Raw genomic sequence first — 25,136 nt, 5'->3', positions numbered from 1 at the left:
GTGAGACAAGATTCCATCAAAATCCTAGAGGAGAACACAGGCAACACCCTTTCTGAACTCAGCCACAGCAACTTCTTGCAAGATACATCCACGAAGGCAAAAGAAACAAAAGCAAAAATGAACTATTGGGACTTCATCAAGATAAGAAGCTTTTGCACAGCAAAGGATACAGTCAACAAAACTAAAAGACAACCTACAGAATAGGAGAAGATATTTGCAAATGACATATCAGATAAAGGGCTAGTTTCCAAGATCTATAAAGAACTTATTAAACTCAACACCAAAGAAACAAACAATCCAATCATGAAATGGGCAAAAGACATGAACAGAAATCTCACAGAGGAAAACATAGACATGGCCAACATGCACATGAGAAAATGCTCTGCATCCCTTGCCATCAGGGAAATACAAATCAAAACCACGATGAGATACCACCTCACACCAGTGAGAATGGGGAAATTAATAAGGCAGGAAACCGCAAATGTTGGAGAGGATGCGGAGAAAAGGGAACCCTCTTACACTGTTGGTGGGAATGTGAACTGGTGCAGCCAACTCTGGAAAACTGTGTGGAGTTCCTCAAAAAGTTAAAAATAGATCTGCCCTATGACCCAGCAATTGCACTGTTGGGGATTTACCCCAAAGATACAGATGCAATGAAACGCCGGTACACCTGCACCCCGATGTTTATAGCAGCAATGTCCACAATAGCCAAGCTGTGGAAGGAGCCTCGGTGTCCATTGAAAGATGAATGGATAAAGAAGATGTGGTTTATGTATACAATGGAATATTACTCAGCTATTAGAAATGACAAATACCCACCATTTGCTTCAACGTGGATGGAACTGGAGGGTATTATGCTGAGTGAAGTAAGTCAATCAGAGAAGGACAAACATTATATGGTCTCATTCATTTGGGGAATATAAATAATAGTGAAAGGGAATATAAGGGAAGGGAGAAGAAATGTGTGGGAAATATCAGAAAGGGAGACAGAACGTAAAGACTGCTAACTCTGGGAAACGAACTAGGGGTGGTAGAAGGGGGGGGGTGGGAGTGAATGGGTGACGGGCACTGGGGGTTATTCTGTATGTTGGTAAATTGAACACCAATAAAAAATAAATTAATAAAAAAGAACATTTATAAGCACTTCTGATCTAGCTTAAATAATTAAAGATCCATTAATTAAGACTAGAGGAGGGTATAATGCCATTTACTGGGACCTCATGACAAGCAAGTGAAAAATGTTGAGAGATTAGGACACTATGACTCAGCTTAACTGTTCACAATAAAATATAAGTGGCAAACAAGCTAAAGGTCTGACAATGAAAAGGACTGGGTAGTAAAAAGAAATAAAGGTCATCTTCACAGGTTCATATAACTTTTTTAAATTGATATAATATTGAGGGATAGATTTTACATGCCAACCAAATCGTAGTGACTGTTGTTAGGTATACCCCAAATTAAATGGAAAATATTGCCCAGAAAATAGAATGTAACTTCTTGAAACCGTAAAACCGTCCTAAGACATCAAGCTACAACGAACTATAGAAGCTTTATCAAATAATTTATTCACAAGTGAGAAAACACCAAGAGAAGAAACATTCTGCTATTCCTGACTCAAGAAGAAGTAAGAAATGTCTTTTCTCTGAAGGAGAGCAGCCTACGAAGGGCAGAGGACTCAGGCAGCTTACACTGAGATCTAGTTCCCCATCCTTTCCTGCTTGTTAACCTGGTGTAAACTGAAAAACCTCATTTTTCCAATTTTCCACTCTTCATTCGATCAGTGAACCAATGTTTCCTGAACTGAAGAAATGCTTAAAAAAAAAAAAAAAAAAAAAAAGGATGTAAGGATGTTCTAAACAATCTTTGATTCTGATTGCTCACCATCTATCTATACCTCCTTTTTGTACTGTTAACCTAATTACTTTTTGGAGAGCTACCTCTTCCCCCTAGGGATATAGTCTGGTGGGACAATTAATTAGATTCATGCCCACTCTGGCCAGGACAAGGGTACATGTCCTAAGCCAGGCCTGCTGGACTAGGTTATAAACTGTCAACCAGAGAATAAAAAGGCTGGAAATGGTTTTTGAGTTCATTTGCTCCACTCCCAGCATAGAATGAAACTGGTTTCTACCTGTTCTAAGTCTTCCCTTTGAACCTGTAATTCTTGGCTGATGTAGTCTTCCAACTATTGCCCTTTTTGTTTTAGATGGAGTGGTCTTCATTATTTTCAAAGAGCTGTAAAGGAAACAACTGGATTGTATTATTACACTGCTGTACTTCTATATCGAGAACCTGATCCTCAGCTTCAACACAGCTGACCTCTTCTTTCCTGAAACTTTTTTCACTTGGTTTCCAAGACATGACACTGCTGGCTTTTCTCCTTCCTCTACCCAAGGCTTCTCAATCTCTTCTATTTGCTTCTCTGGCTGACAAACAATAGAGTGACTCAAGTCTGATTCTAAGGCACCTTTCTTTCCAGATGTACTTCTGTCTCCCGGCAATCTCATCCATATTCATACATTTAGTTAGCCAACTAAATGCTGATGACTCTTAGGTTTATTCCTTTAGCCCAGCCCTTTCTTCTGAGCTCCAGAAAAATACCAAAATGCCTATTCGACATTGTCACTTGTATGTTTCAGAGGAAACTCAAGTCAGCAGGTCCCAAACCAAGCTTATGCTCTCTATTATGCCCATCACTGCTGCTCCACAAAAATGGCCAATCCATCCAGAGATACTTATCTCATTGAAAGGTACAACCATCTACCTAGCCAATAAAACTATAATACTAGGAAACTAGAAATCTTCTTTTTAGCAGCGTCTTCTGCTTCTTTAGAACTCGTTATACCCAGTTACTAAGTTCTTTCATTTCATCTTTTAGATATGTCTCAAACATGTCCAGTTCTATTTTCACCACTTTTACTTTAGTCCAAGCAATATTCTCCCATTGGTCTCTCCTAAGCATCTTTGCACACCCCTTTAATGCCTTCTTTGCCTTACAGCTAAAAGTGATTTTTCAAATGCAAATATATGATAACTCCTTGAATGGTTTTGCCTTTCCCCTGGGACAAAGCCCAAATCCCAACCAGGTCCTCTGCAGTTGGACTCCTGCCTACCTGTTCTCTCAATCTTATGCCCCCCAACTTGTCTACTCTCCAGCTGCACTGACCTCCTGACAGAGCCTTAGAGATGTTATTTTCTCTCTGCTTGCAGTCTTTTCATGTCTTGCTCTGATTTCCCCAAATTATTAGCTCAAAACAGTAACTGCCTCAAGAAAGTCTTCTCTAATTTTCCAGAGTAAGTGAGGAAACCCTTCCCCATTATATACTATCTCTTCTCTAGTGTACATTTCACAGCAATGATTAATTGTGCAATTTGATTTTGGCCTCCCCTATAAGAATGTAAACTCCATGAGAGCCAGGTCTATAAGATCTTACACAGTATGATATCCCCAGCACTTAGCCTAGAGCCTTGCAAATATTAGACACATTTAAAATGTTTATGATTTTTCATATTATTCACTGTTGACTCCCAAATTATTAACCCAGCCTTAACTTCTCCCTAAGTGCCAGGTTCATTTATTTAATAACCTACTGAAGCTCTTCACTGGAATATTTATTTATTTAAAAGATAGATAAATTAATTGATTTTAGAGAGAGAGAAAGAGAACACATGTGCATGCATGAGTGGGCAGAGGGGCAGAGGGAGAGAATCATCAAGCAGACTCCCCACTGAGTATGGAGCCTGATGCAGGGCTTGATACCATGACCCATGAAATCATGACCTGACTTGAAACCACACATTGGATGTTTAACCTATGAGTCACCCAGACACCCCTTCACTGCAATATTTAATAAGCAACTTAAATTTAACATGTCTAAAACCTCTCAATTATGAACCATAACCCTTAAAATCTATCCCTTCCCCAGTCTTGCTCATATCAGTAAACATCACTACCATTCAGCCATTCTTCAGGTCAAACATAGTGACTGAAGTTATCATCCTTGATTCCTCTGTCCTTTACATCCCATATCCAAACCATCAATGAGTCCTATTAACTTTACCTTTGAAGTAGATGTCCTAAATGTGCTCCTGACCACTTCTATGCTACCACCCTAATCCAAGCCTTTATGGTCTCATCAGAACTACTGTAGCAGCACCTCTGACACTATTTTCCACGAAGGGCCAGAGTGTCCTCCTCCCACCTCTACCTCAGAAATTCTGTAAGGCAGGGTTTCTGTTTAATCCACAGTGCTTACATACCACTGACTAGCACTAGGTGAGTCAGATGAGATAAAGAGTAAATATCTGCTAAATGAATGGAAATTTTAACTCAAATGCAGATTCTTAGGCTCCATCCCTGGAAATTCTGAACCTGCATTTCTTAATCTTCAACAGATGTCTGATGACTGAACTATCAAGCAACCTGAATCCCTCTTCTTGGAGTACTTCAAGGTTGTCCAACTTGCTCTTACTCAGGATCCGTGTCTTAGTAACATACACTGAGGCCTCTGAATTGACCCTCAGACTTGAAAGAATGAGAAGTGAAGCCAAATCTTCAATAGAGAAAATAATTTCATTAGAACTGGCCCATAATCAAAAGCACAGCTTGCCTAAAATGGTGAGGAGGGGTTAAGTACATATAATTCTTTATTTCCCATACTTCTAGAGTGAAAACATTAATTAAATCCATAGACTGAAAAAAATTTAAAAATTTAACCTCAGCTACCATTAAACCTTCCCGAAGTTCATAGGCAATGGCAGCACTGTTAATGTTCTCCTCCTTCTTTTTGTGTTTACTCTAGTACAAATATTAACAGTCAGGGAAACACCAAACTGCAAATAATGAAATGGAAAATAAATCCTTAGTTGCACAGCAGAGTTTTAAAAAGTGTTTTTCCTAAAGATCTCATGCTTTCTGCCACACAAAAACTGTTCTGGAATGCTACACCAAATCTAATTTGATGTAGTAGGTTAAGGATTAGTCACATATTTACATATCTTAATAAGAAAATAAGTCAGGAATGTGGCTGCATATAAAATTACCCAGCAAGTTGATAACACTGAATGCTCTAATTACTGAGCAAGGAGGTCATCAGGCTCTAAAACTCTTATAACTATCCTGTAATATTTTAAGAAACAGTCTAATCCCTGACTCCCTACAAGCACTTTCATTCTTCCTTTGTAAGACATTTTCCTAAGTTTAAGTCATTCCAAACTTTCATCAGAATTAAAACCAAGGTTTTCTCGGTTTAATATGATTCACATTCCAACTTTTTTTTTTTTTTTTTTTTTTACATTCCAACTTTCTTTTAGAAGAACAGATAAATATACTTTCATCATTTTCAGGAAAATACAAACATAAAACCAAATAATTATAGTTCTTTCCTTTAGCTTTCATTTCAGCATGTACTGAGATCATGGGCTTCTGCCATACGTTTTTTCTTAAACTTTTGAGTCAGATGAGGTGTTAGAGGCCTTTCAAAAGCAAGAAGGCCTCAAGTGATTTGAGAAGTATAATAGTTAATCATAAGCAAATGATTCTACTTCATGATTTGCCCAATTTCTAAAAAACCACATTCTCCAACAGCCTAGCTACATAACAAGGTACTATCTTCTCTAACCTCCTCTTGGTTGGCTCCTCCCAGAAATCCCCATTACCTGAGTGGCTGGTTCTCTGGGCCCAGGTCTGTAAAGCCCATTTCCTCCAGTTTACACCGTCTATAAAGTTCATAATGCCTCATGTGGGTCTGTTCACGCAGATCTTCCATGTTGGTACAAATGAGCATTTCCCGGAGCTTTACAAAGTCACAGTGGTTTTCATTTTCCACTAGCCAGAAAAATAAGAAAACAGCAACACCAATTTTTAATTCCTGGCACATAGTATTTGTTGAATGAAAGAATCTATAAAAACACATCTGAAATAACAGTGAAATGATCAGTCTAAAATCTATGATTGTTTTATACAAGTAACCAACAAAGAAACTCTTGAATTATACATGCTGAATTATAGGCAATGTAAATGAACAGATTAGGAGACTGCTTTAAATCTAGTAGGCAAGGTATAAATAGGTAAGAAATACACTATGTTACCATATGCTCCAGTTATTTCACTAATATTTTGTTTGCAGTTTACAAACCATCCTCAGGACATTTTACAAAGTGCTTAAAGAGTCTGTAACATTATTTTACTAAAACTTCAAAGTAGTAATTCTGCATACTCCAGATACCATCTGTACATGCTATAATTATCAAAATTTTTTAAACCATGCCACAGTTACGGTACTGTGTTTGACACCATTCAAATCAGTGTATAAATATATTTAGTTCTCCTTACACAGTCCTTCTTCTAGACTTATGATGACCAAAAGACTAGAAATAAATGTGTTACTATACCAATAGTTTTAAGCACGATTACTATTTTTATATTTTTTATACATTAAAAATGTTGTCAGTACTTCTTATTAACTACAAACTTGTCAATTTAAAAAAGCAGCAGCACTGGTAAACCAGTACCTAGTAGGGGTAACTCATTCCCCGTTATTTAGTACCACAAGTAAATGAACCAGACAATACTAATCACTTATTCATACAATGCTAGATAAATCTTAAAATTTTTTAATTGGTTGACTAGTTTGTTTTGGAAATAGTTGGCAATACTCTGATGACTAAAGATACTTTAATGTACAAGATGGTTTATTATGTCTAGAAGTACCTAGTATTTAGTTTATGCATCCTGTTTAAACACTAGTATTTATACTCAAATTCTGTTCAAAGTACTTGACTAGTGTTTCCTACTTTCTGATTGTCTTGTCACACCAGGCACAAAATGTGTGTAGTATAATGCAGAAAATGGGGAAGCTCTGCCCAGCCTCTATAGACTTGGCCAAAACAGAACACATTTCACTTTTCTGATGACTAAATCATAACCCAAAATAAGTATCACCTCAGAGAATGCACAGAAAGTAAACTTTCAGACTGTTAGGTGACATACATATTCCTAGGCATTATTCATGTCATTTACCTTGTACCACACCCCAAGGGTACTGGCGAGCTTTGACCATCTTATTTCCAACTTTTACCTCATCCATACTTCCTACAACAGCAAATGGCAAATGTCCCTGGAAAGGAACCATGATACCAAATCATATCTCACACCATTGTGATAAATGACTAAAAAAGTTTTATGAAAATAACAGAGAAAATTTACTAAATAACAAAGTTATTAACTGAAATGATCCGCTGTGCCTCTGATTTGTAAATTTGGCAGTGAATATGTGCCAACTGTTCTATAAGAGTACATTTTAGGCCCCATAAAGAAAATTATTTTTTGAGCATTCCCCACATGCAAGGTATTATGCTATAGGAATAAGGAAAAAAATCAGTATTATCTCCGCCCTAAAAGACAATGTTAAGGAAATTACACACATACATATACTCACAAACACAAAATAAATAACAAAACTATCTATCTATATTTAGTGTATGCATAGATATACGATATTAATACAATGTCCCAAGCCAGTGCTAAGTACAGTAAATGTTACATAAACTTGGATCACTGTGAGCAGGAAGACAACCCAAACTGGAGATGGATCAAGGACAGTAAGAACTTAGGTGAGGAAAAGATTTTGAACAAACACATAATAGTTAGCTTTAGGGCACAGTGAGTAGACCAGTCTGTCTGAAGCTGAGGATTAATACAGGACAAAAGTCTAATGTAAAACTACTAAGTATTATGTTTAGTAATTGACACTTAGTGTCTTAATTGTGCCTTTCTGAAAAATTATTCGAAGTGAGCACAAAAAATAAAATTAGATCTAAAGACAATATAACATATAGGTATTGAGATCACTTCTTTTCTATTAGTCAGCTTTATATATATTTAAATAAAGTATCTTAATGAAAAGTGAGAAAAGGAAAAGGAGAAGTGGCATGAACAGTTACTGAATGTTACTGTGTTAGGCAGTGAACAAACTATATCCTCACAATGACCCATTCGCAGGTATTAACCCAATTTTGTAGGTAAGTGAACAGTCTCAGGAAGGTTAATAACTCCCACAAGAACTATGGCTAAGTCAAAACCAATAACCCTTTAAAATATAACCAGATACTTAAGAAATTTAGTAGCCCGAAGAAAGTAACACAAAGAACTTAGCCAACTTCAATTATATTAAATGAAAGTTTATGTCAATGTTTAATACGTAAGTCTGACACTGTAAGGAAGGATGAGCTTAACTACCAGATTAGAAAGGTGTCCTTAAAGATTTTAAGATTCCAAAGCATTCCAAGGGAGAGTATAGACTTCCCATGTTTTTAAAGACAGGATAAAAAGCATCTTTCTAAGGCAATTAGTAAGTACAGTACCACAAAAGGAGTATCCCAGCCTTGCCAATGTATCATGTTATTTAGCTGAAAGTAGAGGAAAGAAAATATGCTCAAAAATATATTCTCATATATTTTTTCCAACTCTAGAAGTCTTTTTGGAAGATATAAATGAAAATGTGTTAGTAGGAAAGTCACTTATAAATTACTCTTTCCACATGTAAACAGAATTAACATTCAACTAGGAGCTTACATTCATTGAAGCATTGATTTTAGCAATAGTTTCATCATCTGTTGGGAACTGATATATCTGGACACCGTTGCTAACCAATTCACTCATGAGCTTAATCTTAAACTTCTGTAATTCAGCTTTAGAAATTGCATCTGCTTTGGCAATCACTGGTATAATGTTTACCTATCAATAATAAAGAAAAACAAAATATTGTAATTGAGGATTTACTTTTTAATTCTGTAGTTTTCGCATTCAAAACCACTCAATATCTGACAAACTTCCTTAACCTAGATCAGGGGATGAACACACTATGTATGGTCTAGCTCACTGCCTGTTGATATAAAGAAAGACTTACTAGAACACAGCTAGGCCCATGCATTTACATATCACCCATCGCCACTTTCATTCTCCAATAGCAGAGATAAGTAGTTAACCTCAGAGACCATATGGCCTGTAAAGCTTAAAGTATTCACTGCTTGGTTCTTCACAGAAAAAGCTTATCAATTCCTAACCTAGATAATCACTGGCTGTCAATGTCACCACATTCTCCTACACAATCATTCCTACAGATGCGGGCCGTAATAGTAACTGCTTTTAAAAACAGAGTTCTTATAATTAATCTTACATTTGAATTTAGGGTTAGAAATCTTACATTTTCTTCTCTTTCTCAAAGTCTCTTATAATTCTATCACATACCAAATATAAGCAGGAAGCTGAGATCATCTGCTTAATTCACTAAGTATTTTTTTTAATGTCTAGTTGTTTTTTTTTAAAGGATTTTATTTATTTACTCCTGAGAGGCACAGAGAGAGAGAGAGAGTGGCAGAGACACAGGCAGAGGGAGAAGCAGGCTCTACGCAGGGAGCCTGATGTGGGACTCGATCCCAGGTCTCCAGGATGAGGCCCTGGGCTGAAGGCGGCACTAAACTGCTGAGCCACCTGGGCTGCCCTCACTAAGTATTTTTTATGTCTTAATAATCTAAGCACTAAATAATCAGGGTAATTGATCCCTCGGCAAAACTATGAAGCAAGTGAGTTTCTTCTTTGCCTCTCATTTTGGCAGATCCCCTCCCCAATGGATCCATGTAATCTGCAGTCTGTTGTGAGAGACTCCTACCTAGATGTTGAAGGAAGAAAATTTTATAAATACCAACTGAAAATGCTGATGACATTCCCAGCCTTAAAGTCCTATTACTGGCCAGAGAGGAAAAAATCCGGTGTCATGAAGACTAACTTTACAACATTAGTCCCATAGAAGATTAATGTCTCCACAAATGTAGGGGTTTAAAGGCTTTTTGTTTTCTTTTTTTTTTTTTTAAGATTTCATTTATTTATTTGAGAGAGAGGAGGAGAATGAGCAGTGGGGAGGAGCAGAGAGAGAGGGAGAAGCAAACTCCCTGCTGAGCTGGGAGTCCGACATGGGGCTCAATCCCAGGACCCTGGAGATCATGACCCGAACCAAAGGCAGATATCTAACTGACTGAGTCACCCAAGAGCCCCTATTTAGTTGGTTTTAGTGAAAAACTTCAAGCTAACTAGTCATTGTATCATGAAAGTGAGATACCAATTTAATTTTCAGAATGAAAAGGAAAAGAAAAAAAATCAATCTTATTCTTAAATTTCTTGCTCTTCTCCAATTTCACACTGACTTACTGTGTATATTTGGATTTATTATCCTTATAAATATGCTTCACAGGAAATAAAGATTTTTTCTTTACCCATGAAGACTTACCAGCAATTGTGGGTAAACAGCTTTCATGCTAAATTAGTTAAAGTACATAAAAATTTGATGCTAAGTTCTTGGTTTCAGTATTATATACTTAGATTGTCAATAAATTATGCCAAGTTAATAACTTATAATTGATTCCACAGTGAATAGCAAAAGCACACTGTAGTTTAAGTGCCTGACATTAAGCTTTTCATTGCCAAGGTACTCACTTCAAAGACATGCATGTCGAACAAACATACTGCCAACCCTATGGCACAGCTATTATCAAAACTGAATAAGACACAAAGCCACCACCCCCCTTTTAGGAAACCAAGGTGACCTGGATAACTGAGCACTTGAGTGACCCTATTTCTTCCTCCCCATGCCCTAATCCCACTCTTACGCTTTAAATTTGCCAATAGAGTGTATCTGTGAAACCCTAGATATTTGACCCTCAACCCTAATAAAGGCAGAGCCCAGATTCACACTTGACCTCATCGTGTGGCCCTCCAGCATGTTATGTGCCCTCCAGGACCTGTGAGTAATAGATCTTGTTCTTCAGAGTTCTCTCATTGTATCTGGCTGAGTGCATCCTTGTGTAAGAGTGTAAGAGCCACAAGGGCTGGCCCAGCCATGACACTGGCCCTGGGGAGGATGTCTGTGGGGCTTGCCATGAGTAATATGGTTGGGGGCGTACCTCTGGCATTCCTAGCCAAGAATATCACTGTAATTAGGCTGGGAGGGTACACCACAGGCTGAAAGCTACACACATGTTTATTTGTACATTGGGGGTAGGTAAAGAGATGTTTCACACTGAGGGTAACTTGTCACTGTTTGCATAAGGTAACTTTTATGTGAAGCAGTGGAACATTCTGCTTTTAGGGACAAAAGATAAGCTATCAGTTTAATTAATCCTCACATCGGCCCCTTCATTTTTTATTTTAGAGTTGAGGAAATGGAGGCTCAAGAGGCTATAAAAACTTGCTGAAGAACACAAAGCTATTAAGTGACAGAGCTGATACATAAAACCAGTCTCCACTGACACCAAATTCTATGCTGTTTATAGAGATTATATTATGTTGCTTCTGTCTAGCTAAGACAAACTCACACATGCTTGATTTTATGTTATTTTATGAATTTCCATATAATCAGACTCAACTATGAAAATACTGGATAAATGGTTATAACATCTGATCAGATGAGTAGACTATCACATAATCTTCATCAAGTTTTGGCTAAAGCCAGGGGACTAAGCAACTAGTCAAAAGTCAATCAACCTACATACCACAAATTCACTAGCAGCTTTATGCTTTCCATATCGATTTCTACATAGAAAGTAGTACTTGCCAGAATGCCCTTCTTCCTGAATCCTATCTCATAAAATCATTAGCCAGGATAATGAAAGCTGCATTTCTTATACCATCAGAGGTTACGGGAAAACTGTGTGGAGTCTTTTTAGTACAAGATCATAGTCTTCAACCACCTTTTACACAGATTTTTAAATCAAGTAAGTTAATTTGTAGATATTATTTTTCATAGCTCCCTGCATTTATATATAACTCCTTGGTTCAGAAATTTAAAAATAGGCTTTCTTGGTATAGTTCAAATCAAAGCGTAATATACTATAACACATGATGAAACATTAGACCTTCCTCTTTTTCAATGAACTTCTTTTTACTTAACAGCATCATAAAGTAAGATTAGTATCAAATAAATTCTGGCATGCAATTTAATTACTAAAAAACAGGACTAAAATTTTATGTTATTGTATTCTCTTTGCAGCTCATCTTTCAAACTGAGTTTCTCTGGAATAATCGAAGATTGAAACTTATCAAATGTTTTTAAAATGCACAGAATAAAAGTTAAAATCTATTTACATGCTATAAAAATATTGTAAATAAATATTAAAGCATGATAAATTCATTCCTTTTCCAAGCCCACCTTGCTGTCAAGGCTCTTCATTGTTAAGAGATCCAGTGTCTTCAGAGAGTGACCTGTAGGTGAGATGAAATAGAGGCACACGTGGATTCGAGAATCATGGTAGTTAAAGAGAGAGCGCTTGATCTTCAGCTCCTCTTGGAGATAGGCCTCAAACTGAGCATCTATGTAGTCAACTATCGGTTGGTAGCTGAAAAAATAAACATTAAAATATTTAATCGAGCTTACTCATGCTACCTTAATAAGATATTTATGTAATTCTAAAGTGTGAGATCTATATTTTTAAGAATAAATAGCTACTATCTTTGCTAAACAGAGAACTTTAGTAATAAAACAAATTGCACAGAACATGCATGTACAAAGGTAGTATTTCAAAACCATCAGTACAACCTGTGCTTTAAATTGCTTTATAGAAACTGAATGTACATGTACTCATTCTTACATATACTGCACCCCTTACATATACTGCACCCCTTTCTGATAAAAGTTCCCATACTTGCCAGAGTGCTGAATGAGGCCAGGCACTGAACTATAACCAAAGTGGACATGACATGTTATTTAACCAACAAAAGTCATGAGTATTAATAACTGAAAAGATATTTAAGTCAAATTCTATGATTTCTTGTTTCTTAAATCAGATTCATAAGACATAAAGAACAGCAACAAAATAAAGATGAAAGAGGAATTTCATACATCAAATGAAAGTAACTAGTAATGCAGGCATGATTTTATCTTTAATTACAAAGAGAAAACACACACACTCTATGTTCTGAGTCCTTGCTTAGATCACTTCTCTCCCTGGCATGCCTTTTCCCACTAGCTACTTTATTCTGTTCATCCTCCAAGATGCGAATCACGTCACACTCCATGTGTATGGGCATTCACCTTAATTTGTGAATGTCCCACTTCATTCTGATATACTAAATCACTACCTACATAATTCAGTGTTCTACTCTTAATTATTCTCATTAAGTAAATCTGGTTTTCCAAGTGAAAATAATAGCAAACTGTTCCTCTGTCAAATTCCCTGGACACTTTTATAATTATTTTTGTAGCCCAAATGGAGCTGTGCTTTGTGCAGCTAAGGTACTCAGTACATGTGCACAGAACTGAATTCTTCCATAAATCTGCTTGATCCTTCTAGTCCTTAAGGATCCCATCACCTCTTTTACTCTCATTGACTACCATGTCCTTCCCATGCAGATGGTAAACAATGTGAGGACAGAGACAGTATCTTATACTTCTACGTTCTCCACAACACCTAGCATATGCTTTGAACATGATCAGAGAGAGTGTTAGGAACACGTGTATTCACTACCAGGAACACCATCCTTGGGAAATTTGTCTAAATATGATCCAACACAATTCCCTCCCCAAAATAATAAAACAGTTAAAATTAATCTATAAGTACATGTTTTTTTTTTTATTTTTATTTATTTATGATAGTCACAGAGAGAGAGAGAGAGGCAGAGACACAGGCAGAGGGAGAAGCAGGCTCCATGCACCGGGAGCCCAACGTGGGATTCGATCCCAGGTCTCTGGGATCGCGCGCCCTGGGCCAAAGGCAGGCGCTAAACCACTGCGCCACCCAGGGATCCCTGTAAGTACACGTTTAACATAAAAAGTTCAAAGAGGTATTTATTAATGACTTGAAAGAGATTAGTAACATGACCCATTTTATGACCTAATGGCCATAGACAGTCCTCTACCTGACCATGCTGCATTATGCTTGTCATAAATGAAAATTGAAACATTTTCTGCTAAATAAATAGCGTACCGTTAGGAATTCTTCGACAGTAATTTGCCCTAGATTTCCATTTCCAATACACTGCAACTCAGTCTTCCAATGAAACAAAGGATAATGGCTTAAAATATAAAAATCATTGATCTTAATAGCCTATACCTTCAGGCTAAGAATGAACTAGAAATTAACCTACAATTCCTCCCCACTCCCCAGGTTCTGTAGGAAAGGTTGCCCTGGCACTAAATGAAGCAGGGAAAATAAAAGGAAAGGGAAACAAAATAGTCCTTGAGAACTTAAAGCCACAGGGTCTCCCTCACACATGTACCGCAGCCCAGGCTCACAGTGCTCTTCTTTTTTTTTTTTTTCCACAATGCCTCTTTGATGCTGAGAACCCCAAGACATGAAATGAGTTTAAGGATCCTCAGGGTTTTAATGCCAACAGGGACCTAATATAAACAAATCCAAATCTGTTCAAAGGAAGACAACTTCATCTTGGACCTCAAAGTATCTCTGCAAATAGTATTTCAAAGACCATGAGAACTACAATAAATATATAACCAAGCGTATAAGGGGAAAAAGGCACAATGAATGAGAACCAAAGGGAAAAACAAACATGGGTAAATAATTTATAATCTTATGTGCATAAGGCTGAGAATCAATGAGAAATTAGAGCAAATTAGATCAAAACCCAAAGAAATGTAAATTATAGGTGTAAGAGCAGAAATAAGTAGGAAAACAAACAATATAAAATTGAGAGGACCAATAATAAAGCCAAAATTTGTAAAAGCCAAATAGACCAATAAAGCTTTGTTGAGACCAATCAAAGGGAAAATAAGATAAGCATGAATAACTCAAATCAGAAAAGGAAATGCGGATATCATCATAGAAGATGTAAGCAATCAAAAGATATTAGGAATATATTATCAAATATTTTAAGTAAATATCTTTGAAAATTTGGATGAAATGGACAGATTCTTAGAAGAATGTAATATTACAACTGTCTCTAAATAAAACAACTCTAAATTGGCCTATAATCATTAAAGAAAATTAAATTAGTAATTAAAAATCTCAGAAAACTCCAGACTGAAATGGTTTTATTAGTGAGTCCCACCAATCACTTCAGGGAAAAACAATTGATTTTATACATAATATAAAAAGAATATAAAACTGTACAAGACTAATTTACCAATGAAAACTCAGTTACTATAATTCATCTTGTTAAAGATTAAAGAAGAAAATGTACAATCTTCTCTACAGAATGCAAAAACAAAAATATCTGATAATATTTATTCAAGATTAAAAAAAAACCTCTCACTAGTAATACAATGGAACTTCCTTAGGCCAACTTTAAGAAAAATGCAAATAAGCATTATAAATGGTAAAAATAAAACTCTCCCTTGCATTGAAACATGTCAAAGATAACCCATTAATACCACTGATTATCTAACATACTATAAGTCCTACCCACACATTCAGGTTTTAAAAATGGGAGACAGAAAAGTAAAAACTATCTTCAGCCATGATGAAGTAAACCAAGACTGGATTTACTCTCTCACTCTGAACAACTAGAAACTTGGATAAAATTAAAAAAAAAAAATGCTTTCAGACACTAGACAACAGGCAATATATAAAAGTGTTTGTTGAGAAGGGAAATAAATGAGAAAAGCTTCATGACTCCTCCAGCTTACTGCCGGAGTTTCCAGGAACAGCACATAAGAGCACAGAGCCTAGCAAACTCACTGAGTTGAAACAGAAACAGGAGTTCAGGGAGGCCAAGGCAACTAGAATTTTAGGCAAGAACACTGAATAGAAGGCAGCTGCACCAACAGAAGATCTAGATAGACGGTGGTTCCCTCCAGTCTGTGGTGAAGCACTAATTTTCACATACATGTGAGGAAAGAACCCAAGACTATGGATATTTCCTATATTATAGTCATGATGGTAGTTACAAAACTATGTATTTGTCAAAATTAACTGAATTGTACACTAAACTCTGCATTTCATTTATTCTATGTAAATGATACATCGATAAAACTTATTTTAAAACAAACTGAGAACAGAAATATAAATTCATTACTTGTAGATTATACTATTATACATACATAGAAAATCTACACAAATTTGGAGATGAAATGTTGGAATTAATCAGAGAATTTACAAAAGTCACTATCTACAAAATCAACTATTTTTCTATACACCAAAACAGAAAATGAGGTATTTCTAAAAGATATCATCTACAGGAGCATCAAATATACCAAATACCTAAGAATAAATTTAAGTAAAGCTGTCTAAGACCTCTACATATAAAATTATAAAGAAATTATAGAGATTTATTTATTTATTTATAAAGATTTTATTTTATTTATTTATTCATGAGAGGCACAGAGAGAGGCAGAGACATAGGCAGAGGAAGAAGCATGCTCCCTGCAGGGAACCTGATGTGGAATTCGATTCTGGAACTCCAGGATCAGGCCTGAGCCAAAGGCAGATGCTCAACCACTGAGCCACCCAGGCATCCTGAAATTGTGAAGATTTAAAGTAACATGTCACAGGCTTTTGACTCTACAACTAACCTGCTTTTTCTAGAAAGTCCACATAAATGTGCTGAAAAGGCAAATATAAGTCACATTAAAGGGAGTCAATTATGCAACTCTTTCCTCTCTAAAGCAAACTTTAGGAAATTAGAAAATTAGCTCTAATAATAAAAATATTTCAAAAAGGAAAAATAAGAAGTTATTGCTTTACCCCAATCTATTTCCCTGTTTCATACTTTAAATTTCATACAGAATCTATAATCATTCTTTATAATACCACAGGAGAAATAATAACATAACATAAAATATAAACAATTTCACTATCAAACCTTTCCTGTAGTGCTTAATAATAATGGACCTGGCTGATTTGCTTAGAATTCCACACACACAGAAAAATTCACGCACCATGGATTTGGCCATTATATATTTGCCGTTGTAGGTCTTGTTTGTTTTTTTCCCTCAACAAAGTTAAGTCCTGCCTCAAAATTAGTACATATCACTTATTTTTTTTTTAAAGATTTTATTTATTTATTCATGAGAGACAGAGAGAGAGAGAGAGAGAGAGAGGCAGGTTCCATGCAGGGAGCCTGACATGGGACTCAATCCCAGGTCTCCAGAATCACACCCTGGGCTGAAGGTGGCGCTAAACCGCTGAGCCACCTGGACTGCCCCAAATCACTTATTATACACCAAATTGGCATATGAGAAAATAATTAAGACAATTTTTGCCAAAATATACATTTCTATAATGTGAAGTTAAATTATGCTAAAAAATTAAGACAACTAGATAGAAAAATGTCGATTTGTTAAGAACAAGACATTGCTGAATTATTAAAAAAGAAAAAGTAAAGTCTGGAAGGAAAGGAAGACAAATGTGTTGAAATAAGAAAAACCTGTTTTATTACAATAAGAAAATGTGTACCTCTCTTCTTTGTTTATTTGGTCACCAAATCCTACTGTATTCACGATGGTCAATTTCAATCGAACATTACTTTCATGGAGTTCATATGTCTGGGCTTTAAGTCTAACATGTGGGCAAAAATGTGAGGACTCCTGGTCTTCAAAATTAGTATTAAACAATGTGTCAATCAGAGTTGATTTTCCAATTCCAGTCTCTCCTGAAAGAAACAAAGGTACATCTTCACAGGTGCAGAGGACAAATGAGAAAAAATATAACTCCTAGACTGGTTTCAAGGATCCCAAATATTTCAAACATTCCAAAGGCTGAGTTGTCTTTTAAAGACATACAAGTTAAGGCTCATCCACCAAGTCATTAGCAGAACATAAAGTGAGTATAGATACTAAGTTACTCAGAACTCTGAGGAAAGCACTAAAATATTCAAAGAACAAAAACGTTTAAAGCAGTACAACTAAAAAAACCAAAACTGATAGAATTTAAGTAACAAAAAAATCTGCAATCATGATCTCAAATTAATAGCATGAGCATCATACTGTTTCCAGGAGTGAAGAGAACACAAGGAATGTAAAGGAATAATTTCAAGGAAGAGTCTGGCACTTACCCACACAGAGAATATTAAAACAGAAGCCTTGCTGAATGGATCTGTTGACCAGCTGATCAGGCAAACTCTCAAAGCCAACATGGCCAGACATAGTTAAAGAACGAATATTTCCCTTTTTTTGCTGAAGGAAAACAAAGACAACATCAATAATTTTTAAAAAATAAAGAAAAACAAAACAAAAAAAAACTTTTACTGAAATAGGATATAGCACATCTGAAAGGATAAATACAATTTACCAAAGAAACTAAGGATTTTATGATCATTAGACCTTCACCAAGATACAACTATATTAAGTAAATTTGTGAGGAACCTGTTTCCAGACCCTGAAAACACATACACATTTCTTATTCTCTTCCTACAATGGGAGTCCAGCATTATTTGTAACATTCAAATGTTTTATTTCCAAAAAATAAGAAAATACTCAGGTAAGCTATGGCATATTTACTCACAAAATGGAATGTTTATAAAGTTATTATAGATGTTTATGATAAATATTTAGTAACTTAAGTTTTGCATCAAAATATCACATGAAAAAAGTACAATACAAAATTAAACAGTTTCAGCTCCCGGTAGTGGCAGAGTAACTTATGTCACATTAATGTCCCTACTAATAACAATCTATTCTTCCAAGTCAATGCAGTGCAACCAAAGGCCAACAGACATTAGAAGGAATGATACTCTTAGGAGGAAACCATGTAAGGTGAGATGCACATTTTCTCGGTCTTTCTGAGGGCACACCCCAATCACTGCTGTGCAAAAAAAGACCTCCAGATAGAAGTGGTAGTCTTACTGAGTTGAGAAGTTGGAAGTAAGGGAAGGCAGAAGAGCTGAAAATTGAAGAAGAAAATTCCAGAAACGAGGGAGTCCAAAATCTGCAAATTTTGAGGCACTTGCCTCAAATCTCTGGCTAATCACTGAACTGCACAAATACAGTGGGAACACAAAAGAGCCTAGCAAGGTGGAAATGGAAATTGGAAGGAGCTATGTAGAGTTTTCAAGAATGCCATCCTGGGGGGCTTGAATTTTAGCTCTGTAAATTAAAGGGGCTCAATAAACACTTCAGGCTTTCCACTAAAAACCTATATGGACCACATTTTAGGAGTAAGGGTCACATCCCAGGAAATCAGAAGTGTTCCCTAGTATACAACTGAAATAGACTTGCCCAAATAAAGCATATAACCACGGCTCAACATGAACAACGTAACAAGCTAGTATTTTACTACCTGCTAGAACCAAGGTCAACACTCTTCAGAAGAAGAAATCAGAATCCAGCACTCTGTAATGTACTATCCACAACAACTACTATACAATAAAAAATTACTACAGAAGAAGCAGAAAGATGTGATTCATAGGGAAAAAAGTCAATAGAAAGAGATCCATAAATGAACCAGATATTGAATCAGCTGATAAGAACTTTAAAATAACTATGATAAATATGCTGAAGAAGAAAAATATGCTTTTTTTCTACAGAAAAAGAGATGGGTATAATGGGTGACAAATTACAAGGGAGATATAAAAGCTTTCAACAACAAAAGTCAACAAACGGAATTCCTAGAAGGAAAAATGCAACATCTGAAATAAAAAACATATTAAACAGTATTAACAAGAGATCAAACAATGGAGAAAAGATTTGTTCAATAGTGATTATCTAAGCTAAATATCCTTATCTATCCAAACTAAAAACCTTTTGTAGAAAAAATAAAACTTTAATAAAGTCCCCTCCAAACCCCCCCAAAAAAACTATGGGACAATATCAAATGATCTTACATACTTATAACTGGAATACCATTTAGAAAAGATGGGGAGAGACTGAGGGAGGGAAGAAGGAAACATCTAATATAGTAACCAAAATTTTTCCAATTTTCTAAACATGCACTCAGAGATCCAAAAATTTTAGCAATTACATGGGGATCCCTGGGTGGCTCAGCGGTTTAGCGCCTGACTTTGGCCCAGGGCATGATCCTGGAGACCTGGGATCGAGTCCCGCATCGGGCTCCCTGCATGGAGCCTGCTTCTCCCTCTGCCTGTGTCTCTGCCTCTTTCTCCCTCTATGTCTATCATGAATAAATAAATAAAATCTTAAAAAAAAAATTTAAATAAAAAAAAAAATTTTTAGCAATTACAGACAGGTAAAATCCAGGGCAACCCACAACTAGGCACAGTAGAGCAAAATGTTTCAAAACAAAGTTAAAGAAAAACTTTACCAGCAACCAGATGTGGAAAGACATATTACACAAAAGTAAAACTTATAAAATGACTACAGGTTTCTCATAAACTACAATGCAAAGCATAAGACAAGAGAACAACATCAATAAAATGCCAAAAGAAAAAAATGACAACCTAGAACTCTATATCCAATGAAAATATCATTCACAAATGAAAGTCAAAGGAAGATATTGTCAGACAAAAGATAAATTGGAGAAAATTCACTAAGAGTAGACTTACACTATGGGAAATGCTAAAAGTTCTTAAGAGACAGGAAAATGACAATATATAGAAAGGAAAATGACACCAGATCTACAAAAAGGAATGAAAACTAGGTAGATATGTAGGTAAATATAAGAGAATTTTTTTGTTGGTTTTATTTTCTTGAACATATAATTGCTTAAAGCAACAAAAACAACAATGTATTGCAGAATTTGTGATCATGGAGAAGTAGAATGTATGACAGTGACAGCACAACAAATGGGAGAGGGAATAGAGAGCAAGCAACTGTTGTCAGGTTTCTCTATTATACATAAAGTATTATAATATTGTTTGAAGATATGTGTGGTAAATTAAAGCCTATGCCAATTACTATTTTTAAAAAACAAAAGAGCAAAGAGGTATAGATGAAGTCAATAAAGATGAAATGCAATAATAAAAATATTGACCATAAAGCACAGAAAAAGAAAAATGAAAGAATAAGTGGGACAAAGAGAAAATAGCAGCATATTGGCAAACTTAAACCTAGCCAAATCTATAATTACATTAAATGTAAGTAGTCTAAACCAGTGATGGTGGAAGTATTTGGTATCTGAGCAGTACAACAGGAAAGAGCTGATTTTTAAAATTTTATTTTACTGATTTAAATTTAAACAGCCACATGCAGCTAGTGGCTACCATACTAGAGAGTGAAAGTCTAAATGTTTCAGTTAAAAAAAGGAAATTGTCAGACTGGATAAAAAAGCAAACTCAATTCTATGCTGTTAATATAGTAACTGATAAGCTGGTTCTAAAATCTATACGGAAATGCAGATGATTAAGAATAGCTACAACAATTATGCAAAAGAATTGTGGTCTTGTAACAATCTAGTTACTTATTTGTCTACTTCATCAAAATTTAAAAAGTGATCATCAAGGAATATGTAAGTTAGAGATTGAAAGAAAATATATATTTGACACATACATGACAAAGCACTTATATTCAGAATACATACAGAATTCAAATGGTTTAATGACAATCCATTTTTTTAAGTGGGTAAAGATTCAAACAGAACTTCAGAAAGAAGATAACAAAATACCCAATAAGCAAATGAGAGAGTGCTCAACATTACTGGTTATCAGGGAAATGTGAATTAAAACTAGAGTAAAATATCACTGAACACCCACTAAAATAGCTAAAATTTTAAGAAGCTGATAATGTCAAGTATTACAGATTATGAAGTGGAACTCTGATAAATTTGCTGGTGTGAAAGCAAAATGGCACAGTCACTTTGGGTAACAGGTGGGTAGTTTCTCATAAAGTAAAATACACATTACTATACAACCAAAAAACTATACCTGAAGGTACTCAAGATAAATAAAAACACATATGAATGTTCATGGTAGCTTTTTTTTTTTTTTTAAGATTTGTTTATTTATTTATTTATGATAGACATAGAGAGAGAGAGAGAGGCAGAGACACAGGAGGAGGGAGAAGCAGGCTCCATGCCGGAAGCCTGACGTGGGACTCAATCCCGGGACTCCAGGATCACGCCCTGGACCAAAGGCAGGCGGCAAACCGCTGAGCCACCCAGGGATCCCCTGTTCATGGTAGCTTTAATCCAAACAGCCAAAAACTAGAAACAACCCAAATATCCAACAGTTGGTGAATGGAGAAATAAAATGTAGTATATCCATACAATGGAATACTAAACTACTGATATATGCCACGATATGGTTAAGTCTCAAAAAGTCTCAAAAATTAAGTGATTTACTTACCTTGATTTGACAAAGAAAATAAAAGTATATTTTTCATATGTTCTCATATACATGAATATGGATAAAAATCTTTCAAGGATAGTGACAGACTATGCACAGTGGTTATTACTAGGGAATGGTCTTGGAGGTGGAGGTGAGAAAGATTCACTTTTTTTTTTTTTTTTTTTTATTTATTTATGATAGTCACACAGAGAGAGAGAGAGAGAGAGAGAGGCAGAGACAGAGGCAGAGGGAGAAGCAGGCTCCATGCACCAGGAGCCTGACGTGGGATTCGATCCCGGGTCTCCAGGATCGCGCCCTGGGCCAAAGGCAGGCGCCAAACCGCTGCGCCACCCAGGGTTCCCAAGATTCACTTTTTATTTATATGATGGGTAGAATTCTAATACAGTCCCTGGTGTACCCACACCTTCTGTTTTTTTTCAAACATTAAGTACTGCTATGAAGGGATTTTGCAGATGTAATTAAGGTTCCAGATCAGTTAACCTAAGAAAGGGAGATTATCCTCGGTGGGCATGAGCCCTTAAAAAGGACTGGGAACTTCCAGGTGAAAGAGATGTGAAGCCTGAAGGGGATCTGACATGGGCTTCTCCCCTGTTGTACGGACAACAGAGAGTTATATGGCAAGGATATAAGAATGCTCTTTAGGAGCTGATAGCAACCAGACAGCAAGAAACTGAATCCTGCCAACAGCCTGAAAGAGTTTGGAAGGGGAGCTTCAAATAAGAACCCAGCTAGCCAACATCCTGAGTGAGCCCTGAGCAGAGAAGCCAGCTATGCTGGCGTGGCTTTCTAACCTACAGCACTATGAGCTAATAAAGAGGTGTTATTTTAAGAAGCTAAATTCATGGCAATTTGTTATGGGGCAACAGAAAACGAGTACATTATATTCTCTTTTCTACTCTGTGAATCCCTTTTAGTCTTCTGTTTATTATTAAGAAAGTGAAGAAAAACTATGCTTCCCAGTCATGAAGGTATTCAAGAAGATTAGAGTAATACATGTCAGAGTTTTTACCTGATAAGCACATGCTTATCAGCTAAAAGCTGAACTAAACAGCATACAGAATCCCTTCTAGTTCTAAAGCTGTAAGATTTCAATATCATGGAAATAAAAAAGGCTTTTTTAAAAATGTGGTGGTGGTCACCATAATTTAATGAAGAAGAGGGGCTAGAGAAAATGAGGACTAAACGATGACCGTTCAGTGGATTACTAGTGACTGTGACAGCAGTTTCAGCAAAGCAATGTGTTAGAAGGCAGATAAAGAGTCATACCAAAGGTCTGCAAGGTGATAAAATAAAGATAGGGTAGGCTATTATTACCAATGAGAGAAAAAAGATAAAAAGGATGGTAGTTTGGTGGTCAAACTACAATTTATCAAAACACTGGGGCCCTTAGCATGTGTGAAGGAAGAGGGAAAAACAAGAGGCCTAATGGGCATAGAACTAAAGAAAATTATTTCATCTTACCAAATTACCCATGCTTATATTTGCAATTTTCTATTTAAAGAATCATCAACTCATCTTTTTCATCAAGTTAAATTCACTCCCCTTTAAAATGTAAGTTTTAACATGAGTTACCAAAACCTCCCTCCTATGCAGCCACACTTAGAAGAACCTTTAAGGGCTGATCTCTCACTTTTAGGAAAGCATCTGACAGCGCCATTCAGGGACTTCCTACACTGTCATTAAAGGAATTCTCTCCATCCACCAAGTTCTGCAAGCATGCCCAGCAAAAGCAGTGCTAGTCTTCCTACTCAATGCTGTGGGAGCAGTTAAAGTATTAATTTGCTTTATGTCCCATAGGAAAGAGACACCGTAAACACTTAATGATTATTCAATCCATTATTGATTTGTAATTTCAATCAACATCAAAGTTAATTTACATTCAAGATACAAACAGAAGTCTGTCGGGTCTCTGAATAGTTATTTTAAAATCCTAGAGGGGGGATCCCTGGGTGGCGCAGCGGTTTGGCGCCTGCCTTTGGCCCAGGGCGCGATCCTGGAGACCCAGGATCGAATTCCCACGTCGGGCTCCTGGTGCATGGAGCCTGCTTCTCCCTCTGCTTGTGTCTCTGCCTCTCTCTCTCTCTCTCTCTCTCTGTGACTATCATAAATAAATAAAAATTAAAAAAAAAAAATCCTAGAGGGGTGTAGAGTACATTACAGATCTATTTAAAAGATATACTCACTTTCTGTTCATCATCAGATACTTGTGAGGACAGACAAGTTGTTTTTGTTGGCATGTGAGACTGAAAGAGCTGAAAAATAAAATTAAAAGATATTACTCCAAAAAACCCTATATCTAAATAATATGTCTATATTAAAAGGAATTCCAGTATTATCATTAACACCAAGTTTTGACTTGCAATCTATACAACTTACTCATGCTTAACACCATGGTTTTCTTGATGGATAAATATATGCAAAAGTAAATATAATATTCAACATATAACATATATCAATATACTTACCCACATATGCAAAAATACTGTAAAAGAGTAAACTCTCTTTTACATCCAAGGAGACAAAGAACATTACTTTTATTTGAAAGACTAAATTTACAGTGGAACCAGAAAAGACCCTGAATAGCCAAGGGAATGTTCGCAATAGTGAGGAATGAAGGAAGACAAGAACAAGAGAAGTGGTAATTTCAAAGCAATCCTGCCTCAAAAACTGATACTTTTGAGTGTAACACAAATACTAAGGAAATGTGGCATTTTTTAAAAAGTAGTATTAGTATGGATGTAGTAAGAAAAATGTAAACAGTGCCAGTAAGAAAATAATGCAAAATAAGTTCCTTTCCTACCCTTGATTTACTAGTACCTCAGCAGACCTACATATCCTTCCAGAGTCAGATCATGCATGTATGAGTACCTGTGAGTGTGCAGGTGTCTGAATTTATACAAGTGGTAGTCGCCTCTTTCTCTGCATTGTGGTTTCTCCCCTTAATCTCTCATGG

General features: G+C 36.0%; 1 protein-coding gene across 10 annotated transcripts in view; it reads right to left on the bottom strand.

The window, feature by feature from the left end:
* The window catches only part of SEPTIN10 (septin 10), a 57,600-nt gene that overhangs the window by 15,993 nt on the left and 16,471 nt on the right, over window positions 1-25,136 (bottom strand). For 9 of the 10 annotated variants that reach the window (XR_005365706.1, XM_038550827.1, XM_038550830.1 and 6 more), the window contains 7 exons: window positions 24,367-24,435; window positions 17,999-18,119; window positions 17,401-17,596; window positions 12,204-12,390; window positions 8,576-8,737; window positions 7,022-7,118; window positions 5,659-5,827 (listed from right to left, as the gene is read on the bottom strand). Coding sequence is in view for 9 of the 10 variants with exons in the window: in XM_038550827.1 (XP_038406755.1) it covers window positions 5,659-5,827; window positions 7,022-7,118; window positions 8,576-8,737; window positions 12,204-12,390; window positions 17,401-17,596; window positions 17,999-18,119; window positions 24,367-24,435 (1,001 nt within the window). In the remaining variant the exon portion in view is untranslated. The remainder of the gene's footprint in view (window positions 1-5,658; window positions 5,828-7,021; window positions 7,119-8,575; window positions 8,738-12,203; window positions 12,391-17,400; window positions 17,597-17,998; window positions 18,120-24,366; window positions 24,436-25,136) is intronic. The other variant, XM_038550832.1, reaches the window with a different exon arrangement.

The sequence above is a fragment of the Canis lupus genome, chromosome 10 (genome assembly GCF_011100685.1).
Source record: "Canis lupus familiaris isolate Mischka breed German Shepherd chromosome 10, alternate assembly UU_Cfam_GSD_1.0, whole genome shotgun sequence".
Taxonomy (NCBI): domain Eukaryota; kingdom Metazoa; phylum Chordata; class Mammalia; order Carnivora; family Canidae; genus Canis; species Canis lupus.
Note: the sequence above shows the minus strand (reverse complement) of the source record. Positions and strands in the feature narration are given on the sequence as shown.